The 22297-nt window shown below is 36.1% G+C and overlaps 4 protein-coding genes across 4 annotated transcripts; 1 reads left to right on the forward strand and 3 right to left on the reverse strand.

Annotated features, from left to right (window-relative positions):
- Nucleotides 1-92: 92 nt before the first annotated feature.
- Nucleotides 93-5889, forward strand: LOC132197976 (ethanolaminephosphotransferase 1-like). Its single transcript, XM_059621621.1, has 8 exons — nt 93-361; nt 2683-2751; nt 2808-3000; nt 3132-3394; nt 3464-3621; nt 3784-3964; nt 4269-4454; nt 4515-5889. The coding sequence occupies exons 1-8, from the start codon at nt 314-316 to the stop codon at nt 4575-4577; spliced, it is 1161 nt and encodes a 386-aa protein (XP_059477604.1). The 5' UTR covers nt 93-313; the 3' UTR covers nt 4578-5889.
- Nucleotides 5890-7022: 1133 nt separating this feature from the next.
- On the reverse strand, nt 7023-7581 carry LOC132197776 (cuticle protein 12.5-like). The gene is made up of 2 exons (XM_059621311.1): nt 7503-7581; nt 7023-7429 (listed from the first exon to the last, which is right to left on the reverse strand). Exons 1-2 carry the CDS (start codon nt 7512-7514, stop codon nt 7127-7129), a joined length of 315 nt encoding a protein of 104 aa, XP_059477294.1. The 5' UTR covers nt 7515-7581; the 3' UTR covers nt 7023-7126.
- A 2135-nt stretch (nt 7582-9716) lies between these two features.
- On the reverse strand, nt 9717-10254 carry LOC132197777 (cuticle protein 12.5-like). The gene is made up of 2 exons (XM_059621312.1): nt 10197-10254; nt 9717-10099 (listed from the first exon to the last, which is right to left on the reverse strand). The coding sequence occupies exons 1-2, from the start codon at nt 10206-10208 to the stop codon at nt 9803-9805; spliced, it is 309 nt and encodes a 102-aa protein (XP_059477295.1). The 5' UTR covers nt 10209-10254; the 3' UTR covers nt 9717-9802.
- Nucleotides 10255-12185: 1931 nt separating this feature from the next.
- On the reverse strand, nt 12186-17198 carry LOC132198406 (cuticle protein 16.5-like). The gene is made up of 3 exons (XM_059622428.1): nt 17043-17198; nt 16433-16927; nt 12186-12582 (listed from the first exon to the last, which is right to left on the reverse strand). Exons 1-3 carry the CDS (start codon nt 17052-17054, stop codon nt 12295-12297), a joined length of 795 nt encoding a protein of 264 aa, XP_059478411.1. The 5' UTR covers nt 17055-17198; the 3' UTR covers nt 12186-12294.
- Nucleotides 17199-22297: the final 5099 nt, after the last annotated feature.

Genomic DNA, 22297 nt, shown 5'->3' on the forward strand with positions numbered 1-22297 from the left:
ATTCCGAATAAATCTAAGGTTTTGATCGAACAATATGGCTGCTCGTCGAGCCCTACGGGTTTTAATGTGTTTTCTAAATAGCGACGTCAAGCCGTGTTAGTACGGCGGACGGATAATTCAGATTTCAGGCCTCAGGCAGCAGCAGGAGCAGCATCAAATCCAACGACTGCCGACGCCGAATCACGCCACTTTTGTCGTCATTCTGCTGGTAGGTGACGCAAAATTGGTTTCGGTCGCCGCGCGGAAAGGATGAACTGAGGCGTTTTGTGTTCTTCGAAATTGGCAGCGTGGACGAGGGGCCAAAACCACCACCATGAAGTACCTCACCAAGGAACAACTCTCCGGCTTCGAGCACTACAAGGTTAATTTTGCAACCCTTTCTGTTATCAACACTTTAATTGGGCCGGGATTAAGACGTGTGTCTTTTTAGTTGCTTGTTTCGTTCGACCGTCTGGGCGTGGTTTTTAAAACTGAGCGAAATTTGCACTAAAAAATTATAATAAAGAAAAATGTCATCTGTCATTCTCATGAATATTCACATTATGAATTTCATTCATGGGAGTGCTCGTCGGCTATTTGCATTATTCTAATTAAAAGAACGACACATTAAATTTCCGCACGCAATTCTATAATGCTTGCTGTGTGGATTGGGATTTTTATTAAAAAAAATTGCACCCACAAAGCCGCGAGCGGGTAAGCTTTTTTTTAACTAAGCAAATGTAATTCACACTCGCTAAGTGGTCGGCGAGGGCTATTTTGAGCTGAGACGAAAAACGCTACGAGTGCCTCTTTAAATGTCTCGCTACTTTGTTGCACTTTTTGTGTTGGGCTTGAAAAAAGCAGCAGCTCTTTGCCTTCGTGGATTAATGAAAAAGGAAGCCGTGCAAAACGCGATGCTATTTTCAGCCGAATAAAGACATTAGAGCCTCTTTCGGAAGATATTCTATTTTCGTCTTTCTTCGCACCAAAAGCAGCTCTCATTGTCAGTTTTTCATTCTTACATTGGTGAAAAATAATTATCTAACTCTATTCAAATAATTTTAAAATATCAAATTTGCATATTTACTTTTTTCCAGTTACTTAAAAATTATTAAAAATTAAAACAAATTTACTTTAAATTATTACCTCAATTTCCATTTGCTCTTTACACTCATGCAGATGCTTTTTCTTATAGAATTTGGAACAAAAAATCATTTTACTGTTGATTTATCTACCAAACACGAAAGTTCCAAAAAAATTTTATTTGAAATATTTTAGTCTTTATAAAACTCGCTGTTCTATCCAAATTTATTTTTTTTTTTTTGAAAGAATAAATTTATATGACTTCGAACTGAATTTTTAAGTTGGATTTAAAGTTACATAATTATTTATTCCATTTTTTCTTTTATCATATAAATACAAATTTACCAAAAGTTAAAAAAATCATAGGTATATATTTTTAAAAATTGTACGTAAAAATTAATTTAATTTATAAATTAAAACGAATCATTAAGGTTTTTATATTTTTGCAATTTGGCCATAAAATTGCTATTATAATAGCAATTTCATTATAATGATATGAAATAAAAATTAATTTTATTCTCTCATCTTATATCCCAAATGATTCCAATTTTTTTTGTTATAACTAATATAATTTGTTAAATGTTTCAAAACAATAGTCGATTTTTATTGAATAATTTAATTTCTCTTGATTGAAGCGCTCCAATCGAAGTAAGCGTTACATTGTAGATTAATCGCTCTATTCATGACACAACGAGGGCAATGAATTATTCAACTTTGTGGTCGGCTTGATGTGCTCGCGTTTCTTCCACCCGCGGTCTAATAAAATATTCCTTTAAAAGACCATCAACCAACACTGCTTCCTGCAGACTAGTGGAAAACTCCAACAAGGGAAATCAGAAATTGTTTCTTTTGCAATAGATTCTCAATGGTCAAATTAAGGATTCCTAAAATTTTGAATTAAAAATGCGACCAGGAAGGTGGAGAACAGAGAGCTTAGGTAAAAATTAAAATCGAAGCCGGGCCGTAGTAATTAATTGTGCTTGTCTCGCCAGCATGAATGAGACTTTGTTATCTAGCGAGTGACCTCACAATCGGTCTGAGGACCGCGCGTGGAAAAGATCGTGACACTTTTTGATGACCCTCTAGACCCTTCTAGTTTTTTCTCTCTGAGGGCATGTCACTTTGCTAAAAAAAAAAAAACATTTGAGTTGCAAATAAATTGACCTTTAAACCTTAATTAAGTGCATTTCCTAAAATCTAGGCAACTGAAAAATACAAAGCAAAGTCCTGTTGATTAAGATTTATGCGTCTTTAATTATGGAAATTAACTTTTAATACAAACAGAGGATTAAAAAAAAATTAAAACATTTTTACTGTGTAGTACACAGTACCTAAAAAACAGATTTTAATTGATATTTGTCTTGCATTTAAACGTTAATTAATTTTTTTGATGAAATAAATTCCTTGGTGACGATGAGCAACTTTATTGTTCAATAAAGTTGCTCATCTTCACCGAGGAAGCCTGATTATATTTCATCAAAAAATGAACTGAACATCCCGAGTGTAAAAAAGGTTCCAACAACAACTAAAAAAACCTTTATACGTAGAAACAAAAGAATAATTTAGTAGAATTATCAGATCAATTTTTTTAAAGAAATTGCTTTCTTCTTGATGTTACAGTACAGCTCGATAGACACCAGTCCCCTGAGTATTTATGTGATGCACCCGTTTTGGAACACAGTAGTCAAGGTAATGCAATCGGATCCTTAAACGGACTGACTAATTTCTCACTTTCTTGCTTGCAGTTGTGTCCAAGATGGGTGGCGCCAAATCTGCTGACGTTTGTGGGATTCCTGTTCACAGTCCTCAATTTTTTCCTTTTTTCGTATCTCGACTACAATTTCTACGCGTCGAGCGCCGACCATCCTGAAGTGCCGCCCCTGCCCAGGTGGTTATGGGCAGTGGCAGCCCTCAATCTGTTCCTAGCTTACACGTTAGGTATGTTGATGACAATATTACCTATAATAATTAAAGAAAATTATCATTTAATTTTATTATTTTTATGCTATTTTTATTTTTCATAAAGAATTCAAAATATTTGTAAAACATTCCATTTTCATTTTCTTCAGATGGAATCGATGGTAAGCAAGCACGACGGACTCAGACGAGTGGCCCCCTTGGGGAACTCTTCGACCACGGCCTGGACTCCTACACAACCGTCTTCATCGTCACCTGCATGTACTCGGCGTTCGGCCGGACCGATCACAGTGTGTCACCTATCAGAATGTACTTTTGTTTCTGGAACATCTTCCTCAACTTCTTCATCTCTCACTGGGAGAAGTACAACACGGGCGTTCTCTTCTTGCCGTGGGGCTATGACGCCTCAATGCTGGTATGAATTTTACTCGCACAAAAGAAAAAGAAAAAACAGAAAGCATGATTTAATTTGGGTAATTTCCAGGCAACCATGGCAACCTTCACAGTGACAGCATTTTATAGCCACACAATTTGGAACTTTGACGTGTTTGGCAGTGTGACATGTGGACAATTGTTTGAATTAGTGTTCTACGTCAGCGCAATTCTCTTCAATGTACCCGTTTCCGTGTACAATGTCTATTTGTAAGTATTCCTTTTTTGGTGAAATTTTCTGGAAACAACAATCGTCACTGCATTTTTTTTTTCATAAAATAATTAATTCAAAAGTCTAAACACATGTCGAAGGCAATAAACTTAAAATTGCACTTGTTATTTATTTTATATTAATGTTCAGATACTTTACAGATCTTATCGAGACAAAACAGGGAAAATGCGAACGCCCTTGGAGGCATTCCGGCCCTGCTTCTCGGTAGTTGGCTTTCTGGGCCTGTGTTCCTTTTGGGTGGTCTATTCGCCGAACAATGTGATTGAAATTGACCCGAGAGCCATTTATTTCATGACGGGCACCATCTTCTCTAATATCTGTGTAAGTACTAATAAAAAAAAGCAGTGTCAGAGATCAAGAGAATTTTCCAGAAGAATCTCTCAAGTTTTGTCTTAGAGAGTCTAAAGTCTTAGTGATTGCAGATTGTTAAAAATGTTGTTTGCAAAAAAAGATGACCGATGTGCAAGATTTTTCTGGTTCCACTTTAGTGAACAAAATATATAATTTGATAAAGTAAAAAAAATCCCCGTTTTCTCCAAGTTTGTGAACTTAAATTTAAAAAAAAAAAATTTTGAGGTGCTTGAATTGTTTAATTTTTTTTTTACTGATCTTGAATTTTTTTCAGTGCCGACTTATTGTCTCGCAAATGTCAAACACAAGGTGTGAAGCCCTGCACTGGATCATCCCACCTCTATCTATCATGGTGCTAGTGCTGGTTTATGTGCCTGCAGCTGCTGCTTTTGAGCTGCCCCTGCTTTACGCAGTAACTTTTTTAGCCACCATCACTCAAATTCACTACGGCACCTGTGTGGTAATTTTTTGTTTTAATTTTTTGGTATGTCATGTTATTAAAAAAATTTGTGATCAACAGGTGCAAGAAATGTGCCATCACTTCAAAATAGAGTGTTTCCGAATCAAGGACAAGTCGGCTTGACTTCTGTGGGACAACACAAAATGCTAAAATCCTCATCCGACTCGTCACCTTTTCCTCAGTTCTTTGGGTTGCAGTTGTGTTGTCAGTTACTTTCAAGTGTGTTAATTTACCTCCGGACACCACCTCTGTGGATCAAATATTTCAATTTCACTGTCTGACTTCTTGGATCGAAAGAGAACTCGACAGTCTATTTCTGCCAGCATACGACTTTTAGGTTTCATAAAGTTTCCAATACGATCTGTGCGGGATGAATTGAGAATTTTCAAAAGTCTTAATGAATATATTTACTCAAAATTTGTGAGCGGTTTAGCAAAAATCAAATAGCTAGGTACAAAGGAGGAGGTTACGTTCCTCCTTTAAAATCATATCAGTGGGGTTCAAGTTTTATTGCTTTTATCTGTAAGAGAAGAAATTAATCACCATGAATTGCTTCTGTAACCATATATTAGTTTTTAATTGTTAGTTCTTGCAACGCTTTTGGATTCCATCGAATATTTTAAAAGTGTTTTTCATTCCTAGTCTTGCTTCTGTTGTAAAGAGCACAACATCAGCTATGCGTGGGTTGGTATTATGAGGGATAATTAATTTGGAAGTTTGCTTACAATAGCCAAGTCAAGATTTTGATAGAAAGTTTGATTTTCAAATTGAAATGATATTTTGGACGAGTCAATTTTTGCAACAATCATCAGCGTTCGTTCCACACTTGAATATATTACCTCTGGGTAAAAATCTGTCTTTCACCCCTTTATGAATGTTGCCCATTGAATTTAAAAACGCTGTATACACATGCTCATTTTACTACTAAGTGAAGAATTAACTGTACCAATGGACATACAAAAAACAGCAGTGCGTCTAGCAATTTCAGCTTCCATTTGTACCTCATTTTGTGTCAAATATTTTACCAAAAGCCGGGGTGCACACGCAGCTTTTTTCATACATATGTAGTATGAGATTTAAATTATATAATAAATGTGTAAAATTAGGCCAGCATGTTTCCATGTGCAAATCGTATATAAACATAATTAATAATCAATTGAGTAGTTCTGTAAATTCAAACGCGTAGTAGATTTGCATGATCATGTACAAAAAGCTGTGGAACGAAATACTAATAATAATTATCTCTGTATGCTCTGGTCTATCGAAGTGGCAGTCACGATCAAACGAACAAGTTAATTGTGGACATGTAATATTTTTGCAGTGCAGAGCAAGTCTCTGGCACACGGCCATATATATTATTTGAAAACAAAATGGAACACCACTGGTTTGTGTACTACTCAACAGAAAAATAAAATTTTGCTATTTGTAGCAGATTTATTTTGTTTATTATTTTATTACTATTGATTTTTAAACATTTTGAAGGACCAACAAATAAATTTAAACTGTTTTATAGAAAGACGCCAAATGTTAATGAAAATGAAAATTTGTACATTTTTTTTACAATAACCTATATCCTCACCATTTTCTATTTTCTACATATTCTGCTCTTATTTGATCTCGCTCCTCAGGTGGCGGCATTAAGGGTCTTATTCCAGCTCTGCGTCTTGCGGAGACAATATTATTCTACGAGAAAAATTTAGATTGAAATGCATATGTTTTTTCAGAAAATACGAAACATACCCAAAATTCTTTGCAGACTTGGTAGTTTTTGAACACCAATTGACAAGAATCTTTGTCAAAATTATTATCGTGCATACATTTGAATGACAACTCCTGCTCCTGGAATTTTTGACAAAAATTTTAATCAAAATAGAATTCTTGACAAAAGTTAGAAAGAAAATAACCTTTAAACATGGGTTGTTATAATCGCTCTTCAGCTTAGCCGGATCGCTACGCATTTTAATTTACTAAACAATAATAATTATCAACTACAATGTTTAAAAATATATCTTTTCTTTTGATCCAAAAGCCACAACTTTGTACTTTGTTTATTTTTGTGAAACATCTGATCAAGCATCTGATCATTTTCAGCGGCTGCGTTTGGGCTGCGTTCTATTCAGCGCTCTGATTGGCAGAGATATTGAGACGAAAGCCGCAAGTGCAGGATTCGGCATTTTAACCCGCGAAAAAGGAGATATAATATTAGGTTTATAATAAAATTCATAAAATGAACCTGCTTTAAATTAGAGGAGCGCTGAAAAACTCCTTCAAAATACTTTTTTTTATTCGGAGGGCACTCAAATTTGACTTTGTTTTATGGCTGACAATGTATTTTCCAGTACTTTAAGCAAGTACGCCTTTTTTTATGGTTTTTGGCTGGTATTCAGTGACTTAAAAAAATTTTAAATGTGGAGAATATAAATAAATGAATTAGTGCTTTACTATTGAAAGAGGCACGAGCTGAGTATTGCAATAAAATTATGATAATTTCCCAATCGGCTCGAAACTAAATTTAAATTAATAAATGCTCAGCTTTAGGGTAATTTTCTAAATGCTTATCTTATCAATTAGAAACAATGCAATTTGATATTCACATTTCATAATTTAGATTTATTTGCAGATCGGAATCACAGATTTGCTGTTCAGCCAGCATGTATGTGTTTGACTAGTCCTTAGTGGATGAGGGTGGTTCCGTATCCGGAGTAGGCGACGGGGGTCTTGTAGGCGAGGGGAGCGGCGTAGGCAGCGTGGGCGTAGGCGGGGGCGGCATAGGCCAGGGGAGCGTGGACAGCGGGGGCGGCGTATCCGGCATAGGCGACGGGGGCGGCGGCAACAAGGGGAGACTTCACGGCGACCTTGTAGGTGTTGGCGTAAGAGGTGGCGATGGGGGCGGCATAGGCAGCGGGGGCGGCATAAGCCACAGGGGAAGACAGGAATCCGGCGTTGGCGACGGCCAGGAGGGCGGCGAAAGCGATCTGATACAGAGAAAAAAATTTAATATATATAAGAATTGAAAAAAAAAAATTAAATTGAAAATTGAAAACTCACGAGCTTGAACATGGTGATGGATGTGGTTGGTTGTTGCGGGTGAACAAGTGAAGAGCATCGGGGGCAGCCGCCTTTTATACTAGAGTGGACACTCAAAGGGTGGGGGCACTATAGTCAGGTGGGTGGAGGACCCAACTGCGGTACCTGGTGAGCACATGACGGCCGTACAGGGAAGGAGGTGTGGAGAGAGGCGTATGCATTCAACCTGATAGCTTGAAGGTTAAGGGTATTATAAGTTGAAAATGATTTTTTTTTTATCAATTTATAGGCGTTTACCGATATGATACAATTACATCTCAATCAGGCTTTTCAAAGAGTTTATTTCTTGTTGAATAACATTGTTACTTTTAACATTTTCTTTGTGTGATTATATAAACATGCGGTCTTTGAATGAATGAATATTTTCTTTGTTGATTTATGAATTATTCGTGTTTCTTTATTGATTTTTTGATTTTATTCATAGGGCTCCAAAATATTATTCATATAAAAATTTAGAGTCATGTTTTGAGCTTTGAAAATATAACAAACTTAGCGGTATATTTGTTTATCTTTAACTTTAACACAAGAAATAACATAAAAATTATAATTGAGCTGAATATTAATTAGAGCCTAACTAATATAGCATTTTTCTTTTGCTTTTTTAAATTCTTTCTTGATTTTTTTTTTTTTTACAATTACAACGATAAAAATCTCTATTTATGAAATGAAATATATTGCTGCACTACATACATGGGTGGCCTGGATGGATGTGCTCGTCTCGGGCCAGCGATCGAGAATGGCATAGATTGCGATAACAAAAGGTCTCGCAGGTTGATTTATTCGGCGCTGAAGATGAAGTAACTAATTTATCTCACAATATATCAGTACGTCTAAACTTAAGCTTTGTCATTCTTATTTATTAATTAGCTGAGAGCCGGACAATTTCATTCATGCATATGCATGTAAATTTCTTGCTAAAAAGGTGATTAAAGAAAAGATATTTGCACTGCTGGGGTGCTGCAATGCATTTATGTTTCCATTGAAGTTATGTAGTTTTAGCTTACATTGAGGTACATACTTATGCACACGTTTATAGAGAATATCTATTAATTCAGATTCAATATTATAATTATGGAATTGTTTTAAATTTAAGCATTTAAGCCTCATAATGAGAACATGGTGGTGAAAATATTGTGGCACTGCCAGAGGTTGTTAGGAGGTCCAAGAGAAACGAGCGCTCCTTTGGGTGTCTTATTTGTTTGTTTGTTTAATTGTGGGCGTTGGATGAATTAATTCTTCCTGGTTGATTCTTTTGACATGCCGTTGAGGAAAAAGGAAGTATTATTTTTGAAGGATCAGATTTGCATGAGCATTACTATTTGGTTAATGAACCAGCTTTATTCATCGGCCTTAAAATACCAAAATATACAAATTTGAAGTCGTAATTTTGATGAACTCTAAATTGATATGATATTAATGCTTTTGTGACTTTTTCGCGTGCTGTTATGTTAGTCAGCAGGCGTTTGAGTAACATAAAAAATAAGAACCATTACAACACACTGAATGTGTATATGTGGTACTCTTGAGAATTAATGTTAATCATTATTTATGAATTACAAAAAATACTTGAACCTATCATTATGACTTGGATATAGCTGCATGGCCAATTTTTTGCTCAATTTAATTAGGGTGATCCAAAAGTGGGTTATTTGTTAGGCTTTTGCATCGCTAGGCCTTGGCGTTGCATTTCAATTAGTTTTACTGCTTTTTAAACTTTCCTATTAAATAACACATCTTGATCATTTTGATGTTAATTTTGCGAAAGTGGATTAAGTACAAATAATTATCAATACGCGATATACATATAAGTGCACAGCACTTGCAGAAAGGAGATAATTGTATCGAGGTGAGCAAAATATTATTTATTTTATTTAACTTGTCTATCCTTCATAGAGTTTGCAACAGCAAAAACTTTTAGTATTGTAATTGATTTTTTTAAATTTTTTAATGTGAAATATATTCTGTTTACAGTTGTTTCAAGTTTGTCAACACTTACTTATTTTTTTTATTTGCAATGCTATTGTGTCAGTAAATTTGTAATAAAAATTAAGAATTATATAAAAAATGAAACATAATTATTTAAATGACTATAAGACTGACAATTAAAAACAGATGTGAAATTTTAATCCTAATCCTAAATTGGGTGCAGTTATTTAAAAATCATGATCGGAAATATTCTATTCACATATAATTTAGCTTTATTCCAGGTGTCGAGGAATCACAGATTTCAAGATTTGTCGGCGTACATGCTTGACTAGTCCTTAGTGGATGAGGGTGGTTCCGTATCCGGAGTAGGCGACGGGGGTCTTGTAGGCGAGGGGAGCGGCGTAGCCAGCGTAGGCGGGGGCGGCATAGGCCAGGGGAGCGTGGACAGCGGGGGCGGCGTATCCGGCATAGGCGACGGGGGCGGCGGCAACAAGGGGAGACTTCACGGCGACCTTGTAGGTGTTGGCGTAAGAGGTGGCGATGGGGGCGGCATAGGCAGCGGGGGCGGCATAAGCCACAGGGGAAGACAGGAATCCGGCGTTGGCGACGGCCAGGAGGGCGGCGAAAGCGATCTGATACAGAGAAAAAATTTAATATATAAGAATTGAAAAAAAAAATTTTTAATGTATTTTCCTATTTTTTGGGAAAAAAAATAAAATGAAAACTCACGAGCTTGAACATGGTGATGGATGTGGTTGGTTGTTGCGGGTGAACAAGTGAAGAGCATCGGGGGGCAGCCGCCTTTTATACTAGAGTGGACACTCTAAAGTGGGGGTACGAGGTCTGAATGGGTGGAGGACCAAAGTGCACCTGAGTATGACGGCCGTAGCTATATCCCCCGATCAGGCGAAGGTGGTTAAGTGCTGGCGAACATGATAAAATGAAGGTTAATGCTATAATGTAAAAAAATTTAAAATTTTTTGCTAGAAGTTTTTTCCTTAATACCAGTTTTTACTTTAAATTTTCCAGGATGGAACATTTGCTGTCCAAAATAACCAGCAACGATTGATTATATTCTCACTTATAAAATGTATAATTTAAAATTAAAAAGACACTTAGGCCATTTCCGGGTTCAAAATTTGTGTGTCCTCTCGATATGTTTTCCGCACATTAAGGAAGAACTCTATAAATTTATTGTTAGTGAACGAACAATAGTGACCCAACTTTATTTATGGAGTTATATAATAGTAGTAAAATATCAAAAGTATTTTATTCTTTTTTTCCATTAGCCTCAAGTAACATGCATATCTTGAGCTGCCCTTATGTTTTGGCATTGATGAAAAATTAAATTAATTTGACCATTATTTATGACACTTTTCCTTCGTTGAGCAATAAAAACGACAATATAATACGCAATTAGTCAAAATGTACTTTCGAACATTATTACATAGTCGGTTACTCTTCTTGGCTATCGAGCGGCAGAGGTTGCGATTTACAGGAGGAGCGCGAGGAGAATAAATAATAACAAATACAAAGGCCCCAACGTCTTGCATTATTCTTGACCACGCAAAGGATAAATTACTAAATTGTGTCTCAATGTGCATCTCATTGTCAGCTGATAAGCATTTCACATGAAATTTTGTTCTTCCAAAATGAGCGCGAGCAGGGAAAAATCTTATTTTGTCTTAATTTTACAGTGAAAATAAATAAATGACTATCGCAGTTTGCAAATATTTCAAAATAGAATCATTTAATCTTATTAAGTTTTTACGGGAATGAGAGTGGATTTTTTTAATTAATCAATCACACGTAAAATGCTGCCCTATATTGCAGAAAACGTAATTATAACTCTCATTTGCTATGCGCGCTTGCGGTCATGAGCGCGCAAGCATTTTTGCTGTAGTGCAGTAATAAATAGGCAATTATTTTGTTTGGTAAAGCCAATTATCCAGATGTTTATGAAATTGTGGGTTAAATTATTTGGAGTAAAATGAGCGCAGTTACTTCACGTGACACTAAAATATTAAATTTTCGTGAAACAAAAAATGTGTTTTAAAACGAAGATATAAATAGATGAACAGATGAAGTCATAAAAGCACTATGTTTTAAGAGTATCCTAGCATAGTAGTATAGTAGCAAAGTGCATAGTACGATATTAAATAATAATGCAAGTCAATGCCTTCATTAAAAAAAAGTTCTTTTAGTTGGTCTCAATAAACTCGGTAGAATCTCGGTTGAGGTCAACTATGCCAATGAATTATTCAAATATTAATTGGATATAAAAATTGCAGACATGATATATGGGATCGATCAAAAGAGATTAAACTTTGTGTTTATTTTTTACGTTAAAAATTACCTATACCAATGTAATGAGAAAAATAATGCATTTGAGTCGCAAGTTTTTACTCCATTAATATTAGTTTGTACCACACTTAAGTGACAGATTATATCATTGCAAGGAGCAGTCTGATTTTTTATTTGAGATATTTATGTGATTTCTGTTTATTTATTTATATTACACTGCTCGCAGTGTTTATATCTCAGTACAATCTATAATGCAACAAGTTCAGAAGGAAAAAGTCAACTAAAATATTACTTAACCAATTCAACCATACTGGCTGTCTAAACTTGACCTAGCTGTTAAATTATTCTCACGTCGGCAGAGGTAATGAGAGGTTTGTGCTCAATTATTGGGTTTGTAAAATCAAATTTTGAAAATTTGCTTTTCACACATAATATATTAGATTTATTTGTTCCGAGGAGGAATCACAGTTTTGAGGCTTCCGAAAGGTATAGGATTTGTCGGGTGTCTCCGTTTGTTGCTGACTTAGTGGATGAGGGTGGTTCCGTATCCGGAGTAGGCGACGGGGGCCTTGTAGGCGAGGGGGGCGGCGTAGCCAGCGTAGGCGGGGGCGGCATAGGCGACGGGGGCAGCGGCGTAGGCAACGGGGGCGGCGGCAACAACGGGGGACTTCACGGCGACCTTGTAGGTGTTAGCGTAAGAGGTGGCGATGGGGGCGGCATAGGCAGCGGGGGCGGCATAAGCCAAGGGGGCCACGGCGGGGGCACCCAGGAATCCGGCGTTGGCGACGGCCAGGAGGGCGGCGAAAGCGAACTGTTGATGAAATAAAAGAGCAAAAGTTGAGTAAAAATTGATTCGAAAAAAAAATTAAGCCTAGAATAAAAAATTGATAAACTTGAAAACTTACCAGCTTGAACATGGTGAAGGTTTGTTGGTTGTTGCGGATGAACAAGTGAAGAGCACTTGGGCAGGCCGCCTTTTATGTGCCAAGCACTCGAAGGGTGGGGGCCTTAATGTCAGGTGGGTGGAGGACCAAACTAATAGCAAGTACCGAAGTACATACACGACGGCCTCAGCAATATCGCGTACAGGCGAAGGTGGTGAGAGGCGCACGCGTTCAACCTGATAGCGAGGTTAAGTCACCAACGGAGAGAAACAAAAATTAATACTATCATTATGGGTATCAAACTCTTCCTTATCAAGATTCAAACAATTGCAAATTGCAAATAATGAAAACTTCATTACTTTTCATAATCTGAATATCAGGGTTTCAAAAAATTTTAATTTGAAAATATATATTCTTTCAATAATTTATTTTTTACTACTTCTCAGAAAAGAAAGTATAATTGCAGTTTAAGGAAGTTCAGAAAAATCTACACAGTGTTTTGTTAAAATCTCCCATTGTGGCAGGCAGAGCCAGTGCGACCTTCGAGTTTATACCGGCCACCGTGCCGTGGTCACAATAAAATTTAGCCTTCGTCTCGCTTATGCCCGCCGTTTTCAGTCTACGGTTTATATTGTCTCTCTGGGAGTCGATGCGGATTTGTAAAGATGAGGATCATCAATCAATAAAACAGCTGAAGGGCAGAGAGATGCAAGAAAAATTTAAAGATAAATGAAGAGCTTTATAACTCCACTCCTTTTTCTTCTCATCGGATTTATTGTATAGAATGCTTTAGTGCAGCAGAGTTGAATCAAAAGTAAACACTCGTGCTGCATTCGTGCAATTAATAATTGCAGTGCTGTTGTCCGTGCGCCCTAAGAACAAAACGGAATAAATTATGTTTTAATATATATATTATTAAGAAAAAAGGAAAAAGCACAATTTTCTTGCTTGCTGATCGTGCCGTGTCGCACAGGTGGCGATCGATTAACCAGCTAGGCTGTTTCTCTTGACAATTGTGGAGCAAGGACCCACCGGCCAGGTTGTTATTATTTTCATTGTCAGTAGCACACTCTCAATTATTTGCGCCAAAGCTGGTTCGGACGCTCACATTAATCAGTCACAATCTTAATAGGGGGCGTACCAGATTCCAATAAATTTTTGGAGAACTTTGAAGCCAGATTGAGGCCACACTGTGCGTCATGCAATTCAACCATAATTACGTCATATGCCACACAGTAGTCGCTGAAAACTACTCAGCTATGTACATTAAAAAAACCTATTTTCATTTTAATGTGAGAACCTTTTGTAGACCTTTGTAGCTATTTAATTGCTACCTCATTTGTACGTGAATTACTCCATCATTAGCATATTTTTATCACCATACTCTTACATTTTGAGTAAAAAGTTTCAAAATAGAGCATAAAAAATGTGAACGATGTCCACAGTGTATTAAAATTAAAAAAGTTTTTCTTTATGCTGGTTTTTATTCACATTTTCACAAGTAAAGGTAGTCAATTAATTATTTTAATATATTTAAATATAATCTTTATTCTGATTTAATTGTACACTAATACTGGTGTAATAAATTATTTATTACATATTAAATTTCAAGAATGTGCGCGGAGGCAATAAAAATCGCTATAAAAATAAAATAATCAATAAAAAGTTTTTTAATCTCCCTTGTAAAAATTCAATATTCTTTACTTACATATGTGTAAAAAAAAACCATTTTTGGTTATATATTTTCGGGGGCGAGATATGATGTTGGATTTTGGGAATATCAAATAATCAAGAAAAAGGTAAAAAGAGGCACTCATCACACCTCTTTTTACTTGAACACGCAATAAGTATGAACGAAGTTTGAAAACTATCATTCTTAATGTTCTCTTACATTTATAAAACGTGGCTAAAACAGGTATTTTTTAAAGCGACTTTAATTACCACTTTATCACTTCTATTTGACAAAGAATTTGAAGAATTTTTCCTTTAAATAAAATAAACAGACTATTTGCCAATCCCTATATGATTCAGATTTCATCTTCAATTTCAAAAGAATCATCCTCAAAATTAGATATGAATAATAATAATCTATACAGCTGATATCACCATTAACGAAAACGATAATTTGAGTACAAATGCGATGATTATTTCAATTTAATTTTGATCCAACTCGCCTTTTATGCTGTGGTCAAAGTTAATTATTAAAGAGCATTCACGGGTAATTTATTCCATTGTGTGTCGGCAATACGAAGCGCCAACCGTATGAAGAAATAGAATTTCACGCGTTTGTGCTCGCAGTGGCATCGAGTAATGTGTTACATAAGCGTGTATACCAGCGAGGCACTCTCAATAACGATTGCGCCTATTGTCGCACTCGGAGGAATAGTATCAGTGGGAGCGACCATAATACGATCGCTGCCAATAAACTGCGGCCAATTGACACGGCTTCCGAGGTTCAATGGACGAGAACAAATGGCTTAATTTACTTTTTGCGAGTTTTCATACCTGCCATGTTTAGTTACTTTGGTAATTGTGGCCATTAAAATAAAATTAGTTCAATCAAAGGGGAAATAGATATGATAAACATATTTTGCTACGAATTACGTAATTAACTGGTACAAAGCTCCAGCGGCTCGTGGCTCTTTCTTGGGCTCTCACTTATATAAGATTGTTTGAACTGGTTTTACCTTATACTACCGGTAGTGCTTTGCTGTCTCACAGGTTGTCTAGCTTGCGGAAGCGATTTCTTTACTCCATTGGAAAAGCGAGATTAGATGATTTTGCACGCAGGGAAAATTATCGGTCGCATTCCTTCAAAATCTCACTTGCAAAAAATAATGATGCGCAATGATGAATTCCAGGTTTACTTATTATTCGTTATGCAAACTGTGCAGCTTCTCTGCTACGCGTGTTGCATACTCCATCATATTAGGGGTTGACTTGTAAACATTAAAACAAGCGCCTTAAGAGACAACTCATAATTATATATTGCTATATATACTTCAAATGAATATCATCTTTTTGTTGCTCCTAAAAATTTAATTTTAAAAATAAGTTATTTGATGTGATTGATTTTATAAAAAAAAACTACAAAGTTGCAATTTATGATAAAAAGTATAAAATCATCAATATAAAAAAATATTTTGTAATTGAAAATAATTTAATATTAAATATATATAAAATAAGATTGAATTTAATAAATAATTATAAAGTATATTTTAATATTTTTGAAACAAATATTTAAATGTTTCATTAATTATTTAGAGTATTATTAAAGTACCTTAGTGCCGTGCTGTTTTTAAATTCGTTATTATTAATGTGTCTTAATTAAAGAGAATTTAACAAGTTATACTTTCAATAATAGTTGATTATAATATAATGAATAAAGTAGTGCAAATTAATATTTTTTATAATATTTAATTTCGTACTTTCAATGTAGTAAAGTAATTATTCTGAATTATTCTATAATATTGCGATGGTACCTAGGATAGTTTTCAGAAAAATGCTATTAAAATTTTTATAAATTCTGAAAATTTCTAAATTAGTGAATAATGTAATTATATTAAAAGTACTGGGGTTTGATTGACAATGCAAAGAATTCTTTTTTTTTCGAATGAAGACATGGTTGTCATGTGTTGAATTTATTAATGGTGTGTACAAACAGTGCTATTGATGGAAAAATGCGACATTCTAAAATAAATTAGGTGTAACATCACTCAGTCTGTTTTTTATGCTCAAGGAGATCGCTCGCTGGCAAACTTCTTAGTGCAGGTAAGCGGCGCCGTAGGCGGGGGCAGCGTACGAAGCGTAGGCGGGGGCGGCATAAGCGGTCTTGACGACAGCGGGGGCGGCGTAGGAAGCGTAGGCGGGGGCGGCGTACGAAGCGTAGGCGGGGGCAGCATAAGCGGTCTTAACGACAGCGGGGGCAGCGTAGGAAGCGACGGCGGGAGCGGCGTAGGAAGCGTAGGCGGGGGCGGCGTACGAGGCGTAGGCGGGGGCAGCGGCGTAGGCGACGGGGGCGGCCTTCACGGCGACCTTGTAGGTGTTAGCGTAAGAGGTGGCGACGGGGGCAAGAGACTTGACGACAGCGGGGGCGGCATAGGTGTGGGCGGCGTAGGCCGGAGCGTAGGCGGGGGCGGCGTACGAGGTGTAGGCGGGGGCAGCATAGGCGGCGTGGGTGTAGGCAGGGGCGGCGTAGGCCAGGGGAGAGGCCACGGCGGGGGCAGACAGGAATCCAGCGTTGGCAACAGCCAGGAGGGTGGCGAAAGCGACCTGAGAAAACAATTCAATTAAAATTGAGAAAAATCCAAAATTTTGTGATTTCGACGAAACAAATATAAATTTCTAATTGATTTTATAAGACTGGGAAATGCGTTTGAATACTTACGAGCTTGAACATGTTGATGTGTTTGAGTGTCTGAGGGAACAGAATGATTTCTGCAAAGTTACCACCGCTTTTATAGTAAGTGAAAGTAGAGGGGCGCAGATCTGTAAGCCTCCGGGCCCGCAGGTTTCCTGGAGGCGGCTGCGGTGTCCGGCCTCTTGCGACAAGAGACCTGCAGACCAACTCCCCTTTTCCATCTAGACGCTGCTGAGACGAATTAGATGATCAATTAATTTTATTTTATATAAACCTTCTCATAATCATCACACAAAGGGTGTTGCTGACGTAAATCGAGCCGATTACAGACAATTCGATACCCTGTGATATGTGAATTTCAGATCAAGGATGTCTTGTTTTCCCCCATATTAAAATATATGCCGAAACGGAAAGAATGCATTTTGTGACGGAGTCAGGTGACGTGGGTGATACCAGGAGCAGGATTCGTTTGAAGGTTGCGGTCAGAGCCCAGCGCTTTTTTTGTTTCATTCATCTCCGGCTCCAGTTTAAATTAGTTCCTCATTTCCTCATAGATAAGCCATTATTCATGTTTTCCAAACAAAAAAATTATAGGAAAAATTGGCCAAAATGTCAATGCCAGTTTTAATTGGAAGCACAAAAACTACTGATGGTCAGTGAGCTTTTAAGCAGAATTGTTTAATAGCGCGTCATAATTTAAAATTCTCTGATGCAATTTTTCCAATTATAAGTGCGTCTGTTAGTTCAAAAAATCATCCTATGCAGCCTTGGATGTCCGAGTTGAGAGCACATTATATAATTGTTTAATGGTTTTTCATTGAACTAATTTATACCACACTTAAGGAGATCGACCGTGTTTTATTGGCTGTGAAAAAGGAGAGTAAATAATTCGACTTTCTGGGCGTAAAGGAACTCGCGCGCACTGCTCTTTTCTTGTGTGTACTTAAATTGCATTATTATTGCATAGCCGCGATTTGAAGTAAGACTCTTGCTTTCGTTCGAGAAACCAGTTTCCATTAGCGGAGAGCGAGAAAATGATCTGCTTGCCCCTAATGCAGCTCTTGCAGTCAATGACTTTTGCTTTTGTTCGTCGTCGTACTTTTATATTTTTTGTTCGCTCTTCTGACGATCGACCCTACGGAATGCCAAGGTTGGCTCCGTTTTCTCAGATTGCTCGTCACAATTTTATGATTGAATAATGAGGCCACTCATGTTTGCTTTGCTTGACATAGCAAATCATGAGGTGTTACCGCATCTGTAATGTGCTAGCTTGGCTTGTTCCACTAGTTCCACTCTCGCAGGTGCAGTTGCATAAAAGAAAATTAGAATTATTGTAAGTAATTTTCGTTTGTATCATCGCACTTCCGATTTTGCAATAATCAAAAGTTGTGCAAAAGCCAGGTCGTGATTCACTTAAAAGCATTTTTATGGCTTGTTTAGTTGTGCACAACGGGAGATATCGGTGCGTGCTATCAATTTCTCACATGATTAGCATAATAGCTAATTGTAAACACTAATTCGCTACATCGGGAAAGAGCAATAAAAACGCAATTTTGTCTGTTCTTAATTACTGCTTTATAAATCCTGAGAGAACCTTGACTTACGGAGTTTTGGAGGAAAAGTTTTGTTTAAAATTCTTTTTTATTAATACATAGTGCTGCACATTCCGACTCAATACAATTGACTTTATTGAAAATTATAATCTATGGAAAGGTGATTTTGTTACTGCATATAAATACAAACTTTCTGGTGAGCAAGAGAGGAATTTTTCATGTCATTTAATATAAATTGTATTAATTCTTTAATAGCTTGCTTCGTACTAAAAATTTTAAGATTTTTAAAGTAAAATACGCAGGTAGATAATTAAAATAACCGCAACTCTTAAAGTAAAAATGTTGTAGATTTGATTTATTGCTGCTGACTCTCGTTAAGAAAATATCTTAAAATAAGCTCAACGCTCCTCTTAAATGTATTAAATTTAATAATAATAATAACAAATTGAAAAAGTAGTTTAAAATAAAATTATGAATGGAGACCCCTAAAATCTAGAAAAACTTTAGTCGAATAATAAAATATAATTGTTAATTTGTATATTAACTGTGCAAAGAGCATGTGATGCAAATTGATTTTTTAATTTTTACCTTTCCTGTATAGCATAGGCTGCAGTGCAACGAGTATAGAAGTGTATTTTTATCGCCTTTTATTATTCTCACAATCAGCTATGACTTTCCTTGAGTTTAATTGTTAAAATATAATATGTTCACTAGCACTGATTTTCTCCGAACTAATTTTTTTTCTCAATTTATTGTTTTAACTTGTTTGGGAAAAAAATTATTAAACGCATGTTCTTTTTTTATAATCTTAGAGTGAAGTATTTTGGCTGAGAAATAAATATTATTTGAAAATAAATTATTTACAAAGATTTAAATATATTAAGTTAACCACAAATCAAGTATCTAAAATTATACATTTCTGACATTTCCTAACAATGGGTCTGTAAAGCTTCGATTACGTCTTGTATATAGCAAAATTTTCAAAACAATTCATAAGTTTTTTGAAATAATTAAGTTATGAAACAATTTTAAGAGCCCAAAAATAATAAGCAGAAACAAGGAGGCCTGATGAAGACCATTAAAAAGTTGCAGCATCTTGAGGGACGTGTGCGCGATAAAAGTTTTACGCGCTGCCTGTGAGAAATTATATAATTACGCAGCCGAGCTATTGTGCGCTTCGGAGAGAAAGAGAAACAATGCGTCTCTCTTTCAAAAGTTGCCAGTGCAACAATCGCAATTTTGATCTTTCAAAACACGGTGCGGTGCGGATGCGATTCATCGATGGAGTAAAAAAAGGATCAAATGTGCTGCACGCGCTCGTTCGAATCTTCGGCGGCGGTTCGACCTTGCGGTTCTGATCGTGCGACTTTCCGTCAATCATCCGGTTGATTCCGCCGCCCGCGAGCCGATAAACGAGTGACCTGTGCCAAGGTTCATTCTCATAATATCTCCATCACCTATGCCGCCGCAAAACGATCAGCATGAGATGATTCTTTTTCGAATCGAGCAGTGCAGCAGATGAGAGAATGAAAGGAATGTTTTACCCTCGAGGTGTGCATTCAAAGCAAACTCCATTAGTCAGGCTTTGCGGGTATTCACTTTTTTGACGGGCGCGAGATGCAGCCTCGAAGGTCTCTTCCGAAGGCGATTGCCCCGATGCGATCATGAAGCTATGATCAAAATCTTTGCCTTATTTTATTGTCAGAGGGAGACGGAATATGAGCATTAAAAAAAATTTAGATTGACACATATAATGAATAATTAGTTTTAGTAACCACGCGTTAAAAAATTATGTTTAATAAATATGCTTCAAATTATAACAATATTAAATTATATAATTTTTCTTATTTTAGTGTTGTTAATTTTTTTCATTTTTTAATTAAGAAATAATTTTGTTTTTAAACAAAAATTTAAAAACTATTAAAATTTTTGACAGTGGTTTAAATTTTATCCCTTTGGATTTATCCCGGGATATCTGATATCCCGGGAGAGCTAAGTCTATTGAATCTCCCCCAATAATTATTATAATATAGAACCTGAATGTCAGGAATAATGTAACAGTTAAATTTATTCTTGCCTAAAAATAAAAATATGCTTTAAAAATAAAATAACCAATTTTGCTAAATACGTTCATTGAAAAAAGCTGTGAGGCCGCGTGGGCCATTAAAGCAGACAGGGCGTTTTCATTGTGCTACTCTCTCGGCAATATTAAAATGAGCTACTACTGCATAATAATTGCCACTATGCAGTAATTACTCATGCGTTTATATACAATAGATCCACGAACGTCCATAAATTAACCTTGCGTGAAAATATTTCACTCTGGGCGGTACGGAGCGAAAATTATATTGAAACCATATTGAATTAAATAACAGAGATAAATAATAAATTGCACCCACACGCACATGCAACTGGCTGTCCATTGTCTGTCTGTCTTGGGAGAGGTGGTTGAAATCAGGGCACTCTCTACGTACACACGGCGTAATCGTGAAATTTCTAGGTCCAGCCTTGCTCGCGCTTGAATATATTTAAAATACACTCGCATGCGTGAGTAGCTGTGAGACGTGCAAGAGAACAGAAACAATTTATTTATTACAACTTGATTGCATATGCGCAATTGTCTTAGCGACAAATTACTTTTGAAAATTATATCAGGTTCCACCTCGGACAAAGTATTCGTTTATAATTTGGGTCTGACTGACAGCTCGAAAGCTCCGCCTTAATTTTTTTGCAGAGAAGTCAGTATTATTACTATATTGCCGAAAGTTTGAATTAAGCCAGGTGTTAAAAGTTTAAGGTGGCTGTAGAACTTTGAAAATGATCCCTGCGAGGTGCTTTCGAACAGCTTTATGGCCCTCAGCCCGCAAATAAAAATAGCGAAAAAAGACGCCGATTGAGCAACATCCCGCGCCCAACATGTGTGTCTCGCGTTTAAAACTGACGGCTGCACCTCAAGCAAGGCTGCTCGTCGGGAATGAATGACACAGTTTTACAATTCGAACGCGTGTATTGAGTTTCCTTGGAAATTATTCTGAACCGAAATAATGCAAATAAGCTCACTACGACGAGTATTTAAATGAAATTGTAAATATGAAAAGGAAGAAGGTTAAAAGTTTGTAAAGCATGTAGCAAATATCTGATTTTTACTGGAAAATGATAAGAGAAGCAGTTATTGAAAATTCAAATTGCTTTAAAAACTTATTTTCACCTTTTGGTTTCTTTCGCAAATAAATGAGAGAATTATTATAAAACATATTAATTGGAAACCTACAAAACGCAATGCTGAACACTAATATTGCTAATTCATTTTTTCTGCTCTTCATGCAGCTTCAGACAAGCTTCAACTCGCTTTAACTAAATTTATGAAAATGCGGACCAATTTTACTTTCCATCTATTTATTAAGCTCACTTTTTTAACTCTTTATTCATTATATGTTTTATAAAAAATAAAGTGAATGTTTTGAAAATAATTATTTTGTCTGTTGACAAAATAGCTGCATGTAACAGCATGTAATTTCAACTCTGTGGTTTTTACAATTGATTTTATTATTCTATATAATTTACAGCTTCAGAGAGTTCAAATTTATTGATTGATTTAGCAATGTTTTAGCCATTGTTTTATTTTAAAATATTAACACATTTTAAAAGAGGATGGCAAAGTTGTACGTATTTTTCATATTGTTCTGTTTCTCTTTCTCTCTTGAAATTGATCTCATTTTTTAATACATT

The sequence above is a fragment of the Neocloeon triangulifer genome, unplaced genomic scaffold (genome assembly GCF_031216515.1).
Source record: "Neocloeon triangulifer isolate White Clay Creek 2 clone unplaced genomic scaffold, ASM3121651v1 ptg000012l, whole genome shotgun sequence".
Lineage (NCBI taxonomy): Eukaryota > Metazoa > Arthropoda > Insecta > Ephemeroptera > Baetidae > Neocloeon > Neocloeon triangulifer.